General features: G+C 38.2%; 6 protein-coding genes across 6 annotated transcripts; 2 read left to right on the plus strand and 4 right to left on the minus strand.

Annotated features, from left to right (window-relative positions):
- Positions 1 to 1,006: 1,006 nt before the first annotated feature.
- Positions 1,007 to 2,992, minus strand: WHI3 (mRNA-binding protein WHI3; the record flags this gene model as incomplete). Its single annotated transcript, NM_001183035.1, has 1 exon — positions 1,007 to 2,992. One exon carries the CDS (start codon positions 2,990 to 2,992, stop codon positions 1,007 to 1,009), a length of 1,986 nt encoding a protein of 661 aa, NP_014202.1.
- Positions 2,993 to 3,673: 681 nt separating this feature from the next.
- Positions 3,674 to 4,570, minus strand: SLZ1 (Slz1p; the record flags this gene model as incomplete). The annotated part of the gene is made up of 1 exon (NM_001183034.1): positions 3,674 to 4,570. The coding sequence occupies one exon, from the start codon at positions 4,568 to 4,570 to the stop codon at positions 3,674 to 3,676; it is 897 nt and encodes a 298-aa protein (NP_014203.1).
- A 351-nt stretch (positions 4,571 to 4,921) lies between these two features.
- Positions 4,922 to 5,707, minus strand: YNL195C (uncharacterized protein; the record flags this gene model as incomplete). The annotated part of the gene is made up of 1 exon (NM_001183033.1): positions 4,922 to 5,707. The coding sequence occupies one exon, from the start codon at positions 5,705 to 5,707 to the stop codon at positions 4,922 to 4,924; it is 786 nt and encodes a 261-aa protein (NP_014204.2).
- A 401-nt stretch (positions 5,708 to 6,108) lies between these two features.
- YNL194C (uncharacterized protein) lies at positions 6,109 to 7,014 on the minus strand (the record flags this gene model as incomplete). Its single annotated transcript, NM_001183032.1, has 1 exon — positions 6,109 to 7,014. One exon carries the CDS (start codon positions 7,012 to 7,014, stop codon positions 6,109 to 6,111), a length of 906 nt encoding a protein of 301 aa, NP_014205.1.
- Positions 7,015 to 7,766: 752 nt separating this feature from the next.
- On the plus strand, positions 7,767 to 9,443 carry YNL193W (uncharacterized protein; the record flags this gene model as incomplete). Its single annotated transcript, NM_001183031.2, has 1 exon — positions 7,767 to 9,443. One exon carries the CDS (start codon positions 7,767 to 7,769, stop codon positions 9,441 to 9,443), a length of 1,677 nt encoding a protein of 558 aa, NP_014206.2.
- Positions 9,444 to 9,900: 457 nt separating this feature from the next.
- On the plus strand, positions 9,901 to 13,296 carry CHS1 (chitin synthase CHS1; the record flags this gene model as incomplete). Its single annotated transcript, NM_001183030.2, has 1 exon — positions 9,901 to 13,296. The coding sequence occupies one exon, from the start codon at positions 9,901 to 9,903 to the stop codon at positions 13,294 to 13,296; it is 3,396 nt and encodes a 1,131-aa protein (NP_014207.2).
- Between the last annotated feature and the right edge of the window lie 43 nt (positions 13,297 to 13,339).

A 13,339-nucleotide genomic window follows, 5' to 3' on the forward strand; every position in this document is an offset into this window, starting at 1 on the left:
CCATTCAGTCTAGGCGTAAGAATGTGAAGAAAGTCAAATACAGACCGCAAGCACCTTATGGATGCGTTAATGATTATTATGTCTAACGGACAACTATCGCAGAAGTCGCGGTACTTGAAGGAGAAAAGTCGTGAAAATTTTATTTTGGACAAATTGTCCAAGAAAAATAAGAAATATGACGTTATTACCCGTATTGAGATTCCATTGAAAGACATTCATAAAATTGATCAGTTCGGTCATAAACAAAGTAGAACTTCGAAATATCAAATATGTTCTTGCCACTGGTAGCCCATATTTTTTTAATCTGCTCTTGTAGCATAGGGTTGAAAATATTACATTGAAGTCGATACCGATATATACTTCTATAAAAATGAGTTCTGGAATAAAAGTAAGGCTAATACATATATATAGTGGGAGAATATCCAAAGGCAGAGTTTTTTAAACAAGGAAAGAATAAAAGTTGGCAGCATAAAAAAAAGATATTCTCTCTTCAAAACATTTGTCGGATATGACCTCACCTAAGCACTTGGTGCTTTGATGACAATAATCACACTAAAGAGCGATATTCGATAGTGAGACTTTTCCCTCTCAATCTTATTCACATTAGCGCAAGCAAAATGGAATGAATGGCACATTAAAATTGAAAATAAAAGTTCTTGTTGTTGCAGAAGCGGTATAGGAGTTCGCAAAATGGTAGTTAAGAAAAAAGATGGCGGGTTTAATTCATAGTACAATTCAAATGTTAGACAGAAAAAGAAAAAATTTCTGTTATATGCACGTTGTAATGTAATAGTAAAAAGATAATTTAACGTAATTGAAGAGATAAAGTATTATCGATGTTATTCTTATTATTAGTCGGTTTAGAAAATATTATTATAACAAATAATAAAAGAAAAAGAAAAAATGCGACAGAAAATATTATTCTTATTATAGTGGGGGAAAGATGAAAAGCAATGCATATAATGTGATACATGCAAGGAAATCAGGTTTTTGCGGAACCATTTTTTTAGTTTTTTATATGACCAACATTAGAATTGTAACTGGAAAGCATATTTACATTAGGATTTGGGTTACCACTGCCTCCTCTTCTGCTGTTTGGGCCCCTAACACCCAGTGGGTTTTTTGAAAAGCTTAATCTGATACCTCCCTTACTGCTCACAGTGGAGCGAGGTAACTGTCTACCATACAATTCAGCTAACGCTCTGGTTGCAAAACTGACATCATCGAATTCAACGAAGCACATCGGTCCGTGACTATGACCATTAGATGTGGTATTCTTATTCCTGAATGATAGTCTTCTGAAGCCTTCTTGACCAGAAAATAGCTGTCTTAGTTCTTGCTCAGTAGCGTCGGAGGGTAAATTCCCTACATAAAGGGTATTACAAGGTGGATTTTGATCAGCAGGGTTGGCAGGAGGTGGAATTCTGGCTAGTAGTGACAAATCAGCCTGAGAAATCGAGGCAGATCCAGTAATATTTGAGGATAATGAGGTAGTAGAGTTATTCTTGTGTGAATTTCTACTTGAACTTAATCTTGCGGGCGGTACTTTTTGAGGAGTGTTACTTTGATTCACAGGATACATATGCTCTGGTTGGGGTTGTTGCATAAATCTGTTCTGTTTTTGAGGTGTAATGTTCATATCAGAGGTGTTTACCATATTTGAAATGTGCTGCGATTGAGAAGACATTAAACCGTATGGAGGCAATGAATTTGAAGAGGTTAGGGAAGTGTTAATCGTGTTACCAATTTGCATCATTGGTTGTTGCGAGCTGGCAGAGAGTGCCTGGTTAGCACCATTATTGCTGGCTCCATTGTTGGAGCTGGCGTTTGCATTGGCACTGGTGTTGCTATTCGTAGGTGCAATGGCTGTCGATGCTGCAGAGGGTAAAAAGAACGAAGAACCATGTTGGGATGCAGAAGTATTTCCCCATTCTAAAGTTGGCGTAGAAGGTTGGGGAGTGCTCATGTAACCGTTGATGCTGGAAGGTATACCGCTTGTGCCCCATATCTTTTCATTAATTTCAGTGTTATCTCTCAAAAGGAAAGATTTGCCAATATCAGATGTTTGAATTGTTGATTCCACAGACAAATCTTGATGTGAATGGTTAGAATGTAACCCAATAACCTGGCCTTGAGAAGATAACGGTATTGAAGAATTCACTTGTTGTTGATTACATTGTTGTGGTGAATGTTTTTGCGTAGAGTGTTGTTGTGGCTGTTGTGGCTGTTGCTGCTGCTGTTGAGATTGCTGTTGGCTTAAAGGAGAATCATTGGAAAATGGATCGCTGAATGAAAACCTGGATCTTTGTGATAACAGACTTGGCCTTTTCATTCCCGAGTTCGATTTATTCAATCTTGAGGTGTCATTGAAAATGGCAGATGATGGGAATGAAACCAAGTTTTTTGTTGTGTCATCTATTATTTCAACGGTTGTTTTATTGGGAAAACTGGGTCCAAAGAGTTCATTTTTCGAATTCAAAATAACGGCATAATTAATAGCTAGATTCAATAACTCAAATCTGGCAATGATAAAAATATCATTCTCGTCTTCTAATGAGGCAGAAGTGATGCTTGATGAAGAGTTTTTTTTCTGTAATTCTATACTTTTCACACCTTCAGCAAGAGCGAAGATTGCATAGCATTCTCTGAGAGTAATATCCTTGGCTACATTTGACAATTTTAGGCTGTAGCTCCCCTTAATGTTGTTATCGTGATTGCTAATGTTGCTGCTTGCAATGTCTTGGGGCATACTTCCAAGGGCAAGTGTGTTTAGCATAGAAGATATCGCTAAGGGTGAGTTTGTGTCATTCAAATACAACTCCCCACTTGCGCTTCCTCTACCCGACGCTTCGTGGGGATGAGAAGTAGTGTTCAGATTCAAACTGGAACGATGACTGGGAGAAATGTTGTGTGTGTTGGTGGTACTAGACACAACGTTGTCGCTACTGGACGCAAATGACCCTGTTTGGTCAAAATAAACTGAACTTTGCATGCTAAGAGATACAGGTTTTTCCCTCTGAAATATTGATCGATAAAGGCTGCTCTAGGTAAGTGACGCTTACAAATATTTGCAACTCACAGAAAAGTGATGACAAAGACTTTTAACTTGAAATGATATGATCAGTTGAGAAAAAGCTGGTGAAGCAAATGAAAAATACGGGAAGAAAACAGGAACAGAAGGTTTTCAAAGTACACGACTTATTTTCTCTTTAATGCTAATTGATTGAATAAAGAGAAGACAGAAAGGAAACTGACACGTAAAATATGTGGACGGAATAAACAACTGTGCGTGAGCAGCGTTTCAAAAGCCTTTTCTTTTTGGAGGTCTGTGCTTGTTTAAAGAAGGCAATTCAATCAGGTGGTTATACTTGTTTATTCCGGCTTACTTGGTCGTGTTTGTTTTTTCTTTTGACCTCTCATGTCCGAAAAGGTCCAAAACAACGAGAAAAAAAAGCAGCAATCAGTTACCCCATTTAACGCGGGTAACAATAACGATTGTTCTAAATAGAGCAGATATCCAATAGTTGAGAACATGAAGAAGGATGGCGATAGAATCAGTGCGAAGCAGTCTAAAGAAGTTCCTTTCCCTTTCCTTTCCTTTTATTTTGCTAATAGTATTTGATATAAAGATGAAATACTATAAGAAGTTTATAAATTTTTTAAATTAGAAAAGCTAAATAGCAGCTTGATCGCAACAAGTGGGGAATTCTGACCAGCGCGACGCTTGTTGCATGGTTATTCCTGCATCTGGGACTGGTTTTTCATCCATACACAATCTTTCAAGCCCGATGGTGACATTTTTGACCTTGTTTGAGTATTCCATCTCTTGCTGCAGTAGCTTTTTACCTCTCTCATGCAGACCATTAGATGATGCAGATATGTTAAGATCTTCGGTAATTAGCGCTACTGAATTGAAGGAGGTTATGTCGTTGTAGTTGATATTATATTTGGGATCAGGAACTGATGAGACCGTAGTCGCATTACTGGTCGTGCTGCAGTTTGACCAGCGTCGTTCCCAGGAGGTGAACTCCATGTCTTGAAGGACAAACTGACTATCTTTCGAGACGTCGAGGACGTTATCATTGAAAAGTTCCGTGAGTTGGACATTAAGAGGACTAGATGTTTGAATAGCCTGATCTATCATGATCTTGGACACGGTTTGATGGTCTATGTCAAAATCTAGTCCAGTCTGTGGTTTAGGTTTACCATTTTCAGCTGCTGTGTTCTGATTAATGGCTTCTGAATTCGGTTCTTTGAAACGAAATTCTTTTGCCAGTGATAATTTTTTCTGTTCTTTTAGCCTTTTGTCTTCTCTTTTGTAGTTTTCTTTTTCTACTTCTTTTGGCTTCTCTCTATCTTTTCTACTTGTATTTTTTTTTTTGTTTTTAGCCATTTTATCTAAGAACTTTTTCCTTTCTTCACCAAAAGCTCTCATTTTATCCTTTTCCCTCTTAGTATCTATTTGATCAACATTTCCACCTTTTGATTTATTTTTCTTTACTTGTCGATCTTTTGGTAGTTTCACTTCGTACTTTTTGTAACCGATGATTTGATCTACTTTATTCATCATAACAGTAATATATTATGTTTTTGATTTTTACTATACTGATTAAGGTAGAAAATGGGACGATCTTGCTTTTTGTGTCCTTTCATTGAAGCACTGTTATTTATACGGTCAACTGCAGCCGGGCATAATTTCGGCGGCTATTCATATTGTCATCCCCGCACTCCTTCTTTGACAGCACGCAAGCACATGGAGGCTGATAATGCCCTCCCATATTGTAATAGAATATATTTATGCAATAAAGAGAACGCAATAGCTGCATTTAACCAATAAAAAATTCGTTATGACAATAATATGTAGACAAGGATATAAAAGTATAAGGTTGGTTATAAATAAAAACTGTAGGAAAAACAAAAACTACTTATGCAAGACCTTATTCTCAGGGTGCGAAATACTATGATCAGTAGCGTTTAGAACGTTAGCCGAAGGATTAGTCTCATCCATAATTTGGTTTCTTGGGACATTGTGCCGATCACCCACACCGTAGGCGTAGGTTTCCTTTTCCTCAGTTTCCTGATTGAATGATGGAATACTTGCGGGATATCCCTGCACTTTAGTGGTGTAAGAAGAAGCAGAGACGCCGCTATTTTCTTCTCTCATCATTTTCTCATTGTACCTGTCTGAGGAAGCCGTTTGGGGGTCCATCATGTCTTGGTTGTTATTATCGGCACGGCGAGAAGAAACGCTGTTCCACGCGTCGATGTGATGAGGTTGACTTTGAGGTGAACCTGCACCGGGAACATGTTGGTCGATAGGCCCATTGAAGTGCGGATCAGAGGTGTCTTGACAACCAATCGGCACGTTCTTGCTGTTCATTCTTGCCTCGGTCATTTTACTACTATCAAAATTGGCTAGCGTAGACCTAGCGTTTTTGTTATAGTCACTGACCACTCTATTTGTGACTTTGCCACATCCCGGGATACCGATGCTACCGGCACCGGTGTTTAAAGTAGGGCCTGGGCATTCAGTTGGTAAAATTCCAGAGCGCTGTTCGTGAGACGAAGAGTGTCCGTCACGATGAGGATATTTGAGGTCGCTTGCCCTGCCACACCCTGGAACGCTGTACGTTTTATCCTTTGCCTGGTTCATATTGAGAGCATCATCACTTGCATATGCTTGAGCAGATTGGCCCAAACCCAGCATCCTGTCATAAGATTTGTCAATATGGTAGCCGAAGCCGTGCTGTGTAGCAGAAGACTCTTGGTTTGTGTCTAATTCATTGCTGTCGAAATAGTGAAAAGAAAAGAAAAAGAGTTAGTAAGATGTGTATGATACATTAAAAGGAAGTTAAAATACGATTTCTTTTTATTAGATGGTATCATTACATTGTTTGACGTATAGTATTAGTATTATTAGAGGTTGAGAATTAAAGATATTATATTTAGGGAAACATAAAAGATTAGTGGAATATCGGTGCAAAATATTAGTAATAAATAAAATTGGTATCAACAGAGAATAGGAGAAGGCTAATCGCTGCAATTAGGTTTGTTATTATTTGTAATCCTAGCTTTAATAATAAGGGAAAAAAAAGCCTCCTTTGCACCCTATGATACAACAGGAACATTCTGTTCAGTATAGACGCGTTCCTCTTGAACCCGGTCTGGTTCATCGCCTGCGCTAGTCACAGTTCTCTTTTTCGTTCTCAATTTCTTAAAGAACCTATGATTCTGGTGGGATTGAGATTGTTGGACCTCAGTTACAGGCACCGAGGAAGGTATTCCTCCATTTGTTGGAACTGGAGTTGGAGTTTGTGAGTCCACTGTCTTGGTAGAAGCGAAACTGCGGTCATAGATGTACTCGTTTCTTTTATGAGTAGCCACCATGATAGTACAGCAAATGGCGTTTACAATTAACAAAAATACTGTGGTCCAAATAAGCCCAAAATTCTTGGGACCTAGTCTAGCATCACGATTCTCATGGTGAAACGCCTTTACTGCCTTAGCGTAACATCCTGTGTACAGACAAGCGGATAGGGTTATGAAGAAAAGCGTGATCCAGCTCATTGCAGTTGCCAGAGCGGCGGTACGTCTATTGTATCTGATTAAACTGGCAATAACCGAAACTAACGTGATTAACAAAAAGAAAAGCCCGATTAGAAGCATTGCCCAGCCCACTCTTGAAAGATAATAGTAGGCATTTCTGTTGTTTAAAAAAGTTGAGGGCATGAGGGGGGAACTGCCAAAGTTGTCCCTTGGTGAAAACGGCTGAGCTGCCATCTTAGAAGAGCAGTTGACTGCTATTCCGCGGCTTTCCCAGCCGCACCAGTTATAATTGTACCATCTGGTTACGGAGGGCGCCGAGTTAAAGCCCGAAGTGGATGCCTGAAACCAATAAAAATTCTTCAACACTCCTGTGGTCCTGCCACCTGCTAGTATCAGAAAAAAAGTCAACAATGTAGCCCCTAGTAGAAAGAAAAGGTTAATAAAGTACACAAACTTTTTGTAGGACATTGATTATTAGAAACGGAAATATATGAGGTTATACTTAATGCTTATCGTGATCGCAATACAAGTAATTGTTTATGGTTGTTTGAAAACCCTAGAAAAGTGGCTAATTTCGGATAAGAATTACAGATAGGATCTCTAACATAATATAAGTTGTTAGGGTATTTAGCTAATGTTTTTATATCGAAAGCAGGGGATAACAGCGGAGACAGAAAACAGGGAATAGTGATCTCATCTTTCCATCCGTTCATCCCACTTTTACGTCCTTGTAAATAGTACAAACTGCGGGTAGTAATGCAAGATTTGATGATATACAGGGTGCTTTTGCATTGCAACCCCCTCCCTTAAAAGACGCTGGGGAGCAATTTTGTTCTAGAAGTCCCCTCTTTGTCGTCTTCCCAAATCCGACTTGTGCGGCTGTGCGGCTGTGCACTTCAGGGGGTGTCCTTGCCGTAATTTCGAGGAGTCTTTGTAAGTGATTAATTTTCTCAAAAATTCAACGTATGAAAAGGTGATAGTTTCGGCATCTGCGATATTCTTTTGGACCAGTTAGTGATGACGAAGGCCCTTAAGATTATGTTGGGAGCCAAATTTTCGTAGTTGCATACGTAATTTTGAATTTGATTTGCTTTTTTTTCTTTTTTGCCTTGGCTTTCCGTTGATGCGGATTCTTGAGAGTTCTAAAAGTTTATGTATACAAACACCGCATTGAATGCTTCGCCTCTTAAGCAGACAACTAGAGTATTGTAAACCAGGTAATGGGACCTCCGAAAAATTTCAAGCATTTCAGTAAGAGTAATAAACACAAAAAGGAGCAGAAAGCCCTGATTACTCAAGAAGATTTCTACCTGGCAGCGATCGACTGTGAAGAACAAGCAGACCGTTGGTTGCTATCGGACATAAAGAAATGTTTGCGGTTCTATCTAAAGGCTCTAGAGCACTACGAAAATGGTCTGACTGCTTTAGATTCCACGCAGGAAGGGAAATATAATATCTATTATAATGAAACAAGGCTTTTTTTGCAAATTTATACAGATTATCTGGCCAATAACGGCTACATTAATATCTTGCAATACGTGAAAATGGATGATATGCCTGATCTTTCCAATTTGGTGTTATCTCTGCCACAGATTATCCAACGGTTTGAAATTGTTTATGAGACTTTCCCAGAACAGAGAACTTGGGATCTTCAATTCAATCTATTGACATGTTATTTGACTCTCATAGAGTCCCTAGACGACACCGTTTCGCCCACCGTTGCAATGGAAGGTGCAGACATTTTAACTTTGACAAACAAGTATATTGAAATCTTTCAACACCTGGTTAATTATCTGTTACAAGAACTACAAAACTGGAGTGAAAATGCAGAACAAGATTCCGATGACACAGATACGGAATTGCAAAGAGATACTTTGGATGAAGACGCGATGCAAGTTACCAGGGACGGAAGTGGTATCCGAACCAATGGACCTGTACAACCTCCAGCAGAAGTTATGGACGTTTCTGAACAAGTGACTCCGTCTTCACTTACCGAAGTACTCGCCAACTCTTTAAAGTTCAACCATGCTTTGATGGAATTGGTTATTGAGTCGAAAATATCTATTGAAAAAAATGTCGAAACGAAAATCTTGAATCCTATTCAGATTAATTTCTTGGAAGATACAACCAATAAATTCTATTTACAACTACGCGACATTATAGACTCCATTTCCGCCGCCATTCCATTAGATTTGAAGGAAATCGGTTTAGCCAAGACTTTAATTGAAGGTTTGAACATCATTAGCTCCGGAACCTTCGAGTCATTGCAAGATTTTGTTCTGCAAACCGTCTCCTTTACCGATCTGCTTGATGAAAAAGATGTACAGGGTAAGATTGATCTTTCGTTGATTAGAGTTGATATCGTTGAATTTGCCATTCTATGTTTAAACGATTATTCTTCAGATGCATCTTGGAAACTCTCTGGGTTATTGACCAAAGTTCTTACAGAGGCTAGAACTTTATTAACAGACTATAGAAATCAAATCTTGTTTCTGAAAAATCAGACATTGAACGAACAATTGAGTCACGTAGTTTTTCAACTTTGTGATGTCTTAGTAAATTCCTCCGATAATGAACTGAGAAGGTACGCTATAAAAGAATCAACTGAAAAGTCACAAAAAACCCCCGGGGGAGCGCATACTTTAAACATATTGATGAAAAACGCTAACGTTTTTCTGAATAATGCTGTCGCTATCTCATCAAAACAGTGCGGGTTACAAGAAACGATTATTGATAAACTGAAGAGGAACTATATCCATAATCAAGCCAAGGAAAGACTACTTTTCTTACAGAGGCTGGAACAGAAGTCAAATGAGGATGACGGTACTTCTGCTTCGCCTACCGCAATGACGTTCGATATGCCACCAGAACACCCTTTTTATAGCCACTATCGGTAGTGAAATTACGTACATATACATAAGTAGAAGATAATTCGTTGCGCATATGCTACAAGAACCCTTGGTGAAACGAAATTTGATACAAGTAAATACATGCAGGAAACATACATTACCTCTGAAACAAAGCCGAGACGGGGCCCAGCAGTCTTTTTTTAGAAATCGCGTGGCTTGGTAACGCGATAATGACGCGACACAGCCATTAGTGTGAAATTTGATTTTCTTGGCCAAACTAGGTATAATATTTGTTACAAATTATTGATTTTAATATATATCTCGGGTTCATTTTTTACGTCGGTACTCCAAAGGATCAGAACACTTACATTTTGAGGCCTACCGGACCTTGCAGTACTGCTTGTTTAAATACGCAGTATACATTTCTTCTTCTTCTTCTCTCTTCTTTCCTTCCTCGAAGAGTCACTAAATTAATACTGGGAAGCCAAACCAAAAAAACTATACAATGAGTGATCAAAATAATCGATCGAGAAATGAATATCACTCAAACCGGAAGAATGAACCTTCCTATGAACTCCAAAATGCACATAGCGGGCTATTTCACTCTTCTAATGAAGAATTAACAAACAGGAACCAAAGATATACCAATCAAAATGCCAGCATGGGTTCATTCACTCCAGTCCAATCTTTGCAATTTCCAGAACAATCTCAGCAAACAAATATGCTTTATAACGGTGACGATGGCAATAATAATACTATCAATGATAACGAACGAGACATATATGGAGGTTTTGTCAACCACCATCGCCAGCGTCCCCCACCAGCAACTGCAGAATACAATGACGTTTTTAATACGAATAGTCAACAGCTACCGTCGGAACATCAATACAATAACGTACCTTCATATCCACTTCCTTCGATAAATGTGATTCAAACCACTCCAGAACTCATACATAACGGCTCACAGACTATGGCCACCCCCATCGAAAGGCCCTTCTTTAACGAAAACGACTACTATTATAATAACAGGAACTCTAGGACGTCACCGAGTATTGCTTCTAGTAGCGATGGTTATGCAGATCAGGAAGCTAGGCCCATTTTGGAGCAACCCAACAATAACATGAATAGCGGTAATATTCCTCAATACCATGACCAACCTTTTGGATACAACAATGGTTACCATGGCCTACAGGCAAAAGATTACTATGACGATCCGGAGGGTGGTTATATTGATCAGAGAGGAGATGACTATCAGATTAATTCATATTTGGGTAGAAACGGTGAAATGGTTGATCCTTACGATTATGAAAACAGTTTAAGACATATGACTCCTATGGAGCGTAGAGAATATCTTCATGATGATAGCAGACCCGTAAACGATGGAAAAGAAGAATTAGACAGTGTGAAAAGCGGTTACTCTCATAGAGACTTGGGGGAATATGACAAGGATGATTTTTCAAGGGATGACGAGTACGATGATCTCAACACTATTGATAAATTACAGTTTCAAGCTAATGGTGTACCTGCATCATCCTCGGTGTCTTCTATCGGATCTAAAGAATCCGACATAATAGTAAGCAATGATAACTTAACCGCAAATAGAGCACTAAAGAGAAGCGGTACTGAAATTAGGAAATTCAAACTTTGGAATGGTAATTTTGTTTTCGATTCTCCAATCAGTAAGACGCTATTGGACCAATACGCTACTACAACAGAAAATGCAAACACTTTACCAAATGAGTTTAAGTTTATGAGATATCAAGCAGTTACTTGCGAACCTAATCAACTTGCAGAGAAGAATTTCACGGTGAGGCAGTTGAAGTATTTAACTCCAAGGGAAACGGAATTGATGCTAGTAGTCACAATGTATAATGAAGACCATATCCTGTTAGGAAGAACTTTGAAAGGTATTATGGACAATGTCAAATATATGGTGAAAAAAAAAAATTCAAGCACTTGGGGGCCGGATGCATGGAAAAAGATTGTCGTTTGTATCATTTCAGATGGTAGATCCAAAATTAATGAACGCTCGCTAGCATTACTAAGTTCGTTAGGTTGTTACCAGGACGGGTTTGCTAAGGATGAAATTAATGAAAAAAAAGTGGCAATGCATGTCTACGAACATACGACAATGATCAACATCACAAATATTTCGGAATCAGAGGTTTCATTAGAATGCAATCAAGGTACCGTTCCAATACAACTTTTGTTTTGTTTGAAAGAGCAAAATCAGAAAAAAATTAACTCACATAGATGGGCATTTGAAGGCTTTGCAGAATTACTGCGTCCCAATATCGTTACATTGTTAGATGCTGGTACCATGCCAGGTAAAGATTCTATTTACCAGTTATGGAGAGAGTTCAGGAATCCAAATGTTGGTGGCGCATGTGGTGAAATAAGAACTGATTTGGGTAAGAGATTTGTAAAGCTTTTGAATCCTTTAGTTGCATCACAGAATTTCGAATACAAAATGTCCAATATTTTAGACAAAACAACCGAGTCTAACTTTGGATTTATTACTGTTCTACCGGGGGCATTCTCTGCGTATAGGTTTGAAGCTGTGAGAGGCCAACCATTACAGAAGTACTTTTATGGTGAAATTATGGAAAATGAAGGTTTTCATTTTTTTTCTTCCAATATGTATCTTGCTGAAGATCGTATTTTATGCTTTGAAGTGGTCACAAAAAAAAATTGTAATTGGATTTTGAAATACTGCAGAAGTTCTTATGCTTCAACAGATGTACCGGAGAGGGTCCCTGAATTTATTCTTCAGAGGAGGCGTTGGTTGAATGGTTCATTTTTTGCTAGTGTATATTCCTTTTGTCATTTTTACAGAGTCTGGAGCAGTGGTCATAATATTGGTAGAAAACTCCTTTTGACGGTTGAATTTTTTTACCTTTTCTTCAATACATTGATTTCATGGTTTTCATTGAGTTCATTTTTCCTAGTCTTTAGAATTCTCACTGTTTCTATTGCACTGGCATACCATTCAGCATTTAATGTGTTGTCCGTCATATTCCTGTGGCTTTATGGGATTTGTACCTTATCAACATTCATACTGTCATTGGGTAATAAACCTAAAAGTACTGAGAAATTTTATGTTCTAACTTGCGTCATTTTTGCGGTGATGATGATTTACATGATATTCTGCAGTATATTCATGAGTGTCAAATCCTTCCAAAATATATTGAAAAACGATACCATCAGCTTTGAGGGTTTGATTACCACAGAAGCTTTCAGGGATATTGTTATCTCTCTGGGCTCCACTTATTGTTTGTACCTAATCAGTTCAATTATCTATTTGCAGCCATGGCATATGTTGACAAGTTTTATTCAGTATATTTTATTGAGTCCTTCTTACATCAATGTTTTGAATATCTATGCATTTTGTAATGTCCACGACTTATCATGGGGTACAAAGGGTGCAATGGCAAATCCGCTGGGTAAGATTAATACTACAGAAGATGGTACGTTCAAAATGGAAGTTCTGGTCTCTAGTTCAGAGATTCAAGCAAACTACGATAAATATTTGAAAGTTTTAAATGACTTCGATCCAAAATCAGAATCTCGGCCTACTGAGCCATCTTATGATGAAAAAAAGACTGGCTATTATGCAAACGTTAGATCTCTCGTGATTATCTTTTGGGTCATCACAAATTTCATCATCGTTGCTGTTGTCTTAGAAACCGGTGGGATTGCAGATTATATTGCTATGAAATCCATATCAACTGATGACACTTTAGAAACTGCAAAGAAGGCGGAAATTCCCTTAATGACCAGTAAGGCCTCAATTTATTTTAATGTAATTTTATGGTTAGTTGCATTATCGGCATTAATAAGGTTCATTGGTTGCTCAATATACATGATAGTAAGGTTTTTTAAAAAGGTTACATTTCGCTAAGTAGATTGATTACCCCTTTGTTATAAATAAGTATATGTGTTTA

The sequence above is a fragment of the Saccharomyces cerevisiae genome, chromosome XIV (genome assembly GCF_000146045.2).
Source record: "Saccharomyces cerevisiae S288C chromosome XIV, complete sequence".
NCBI lineage: Eukaryota > Fungi > Ascomycota > Saccharomycetes > Saccharomycetales > Saccharomycetaceae > Saccharomyces > Saccharomyces cerevisiae.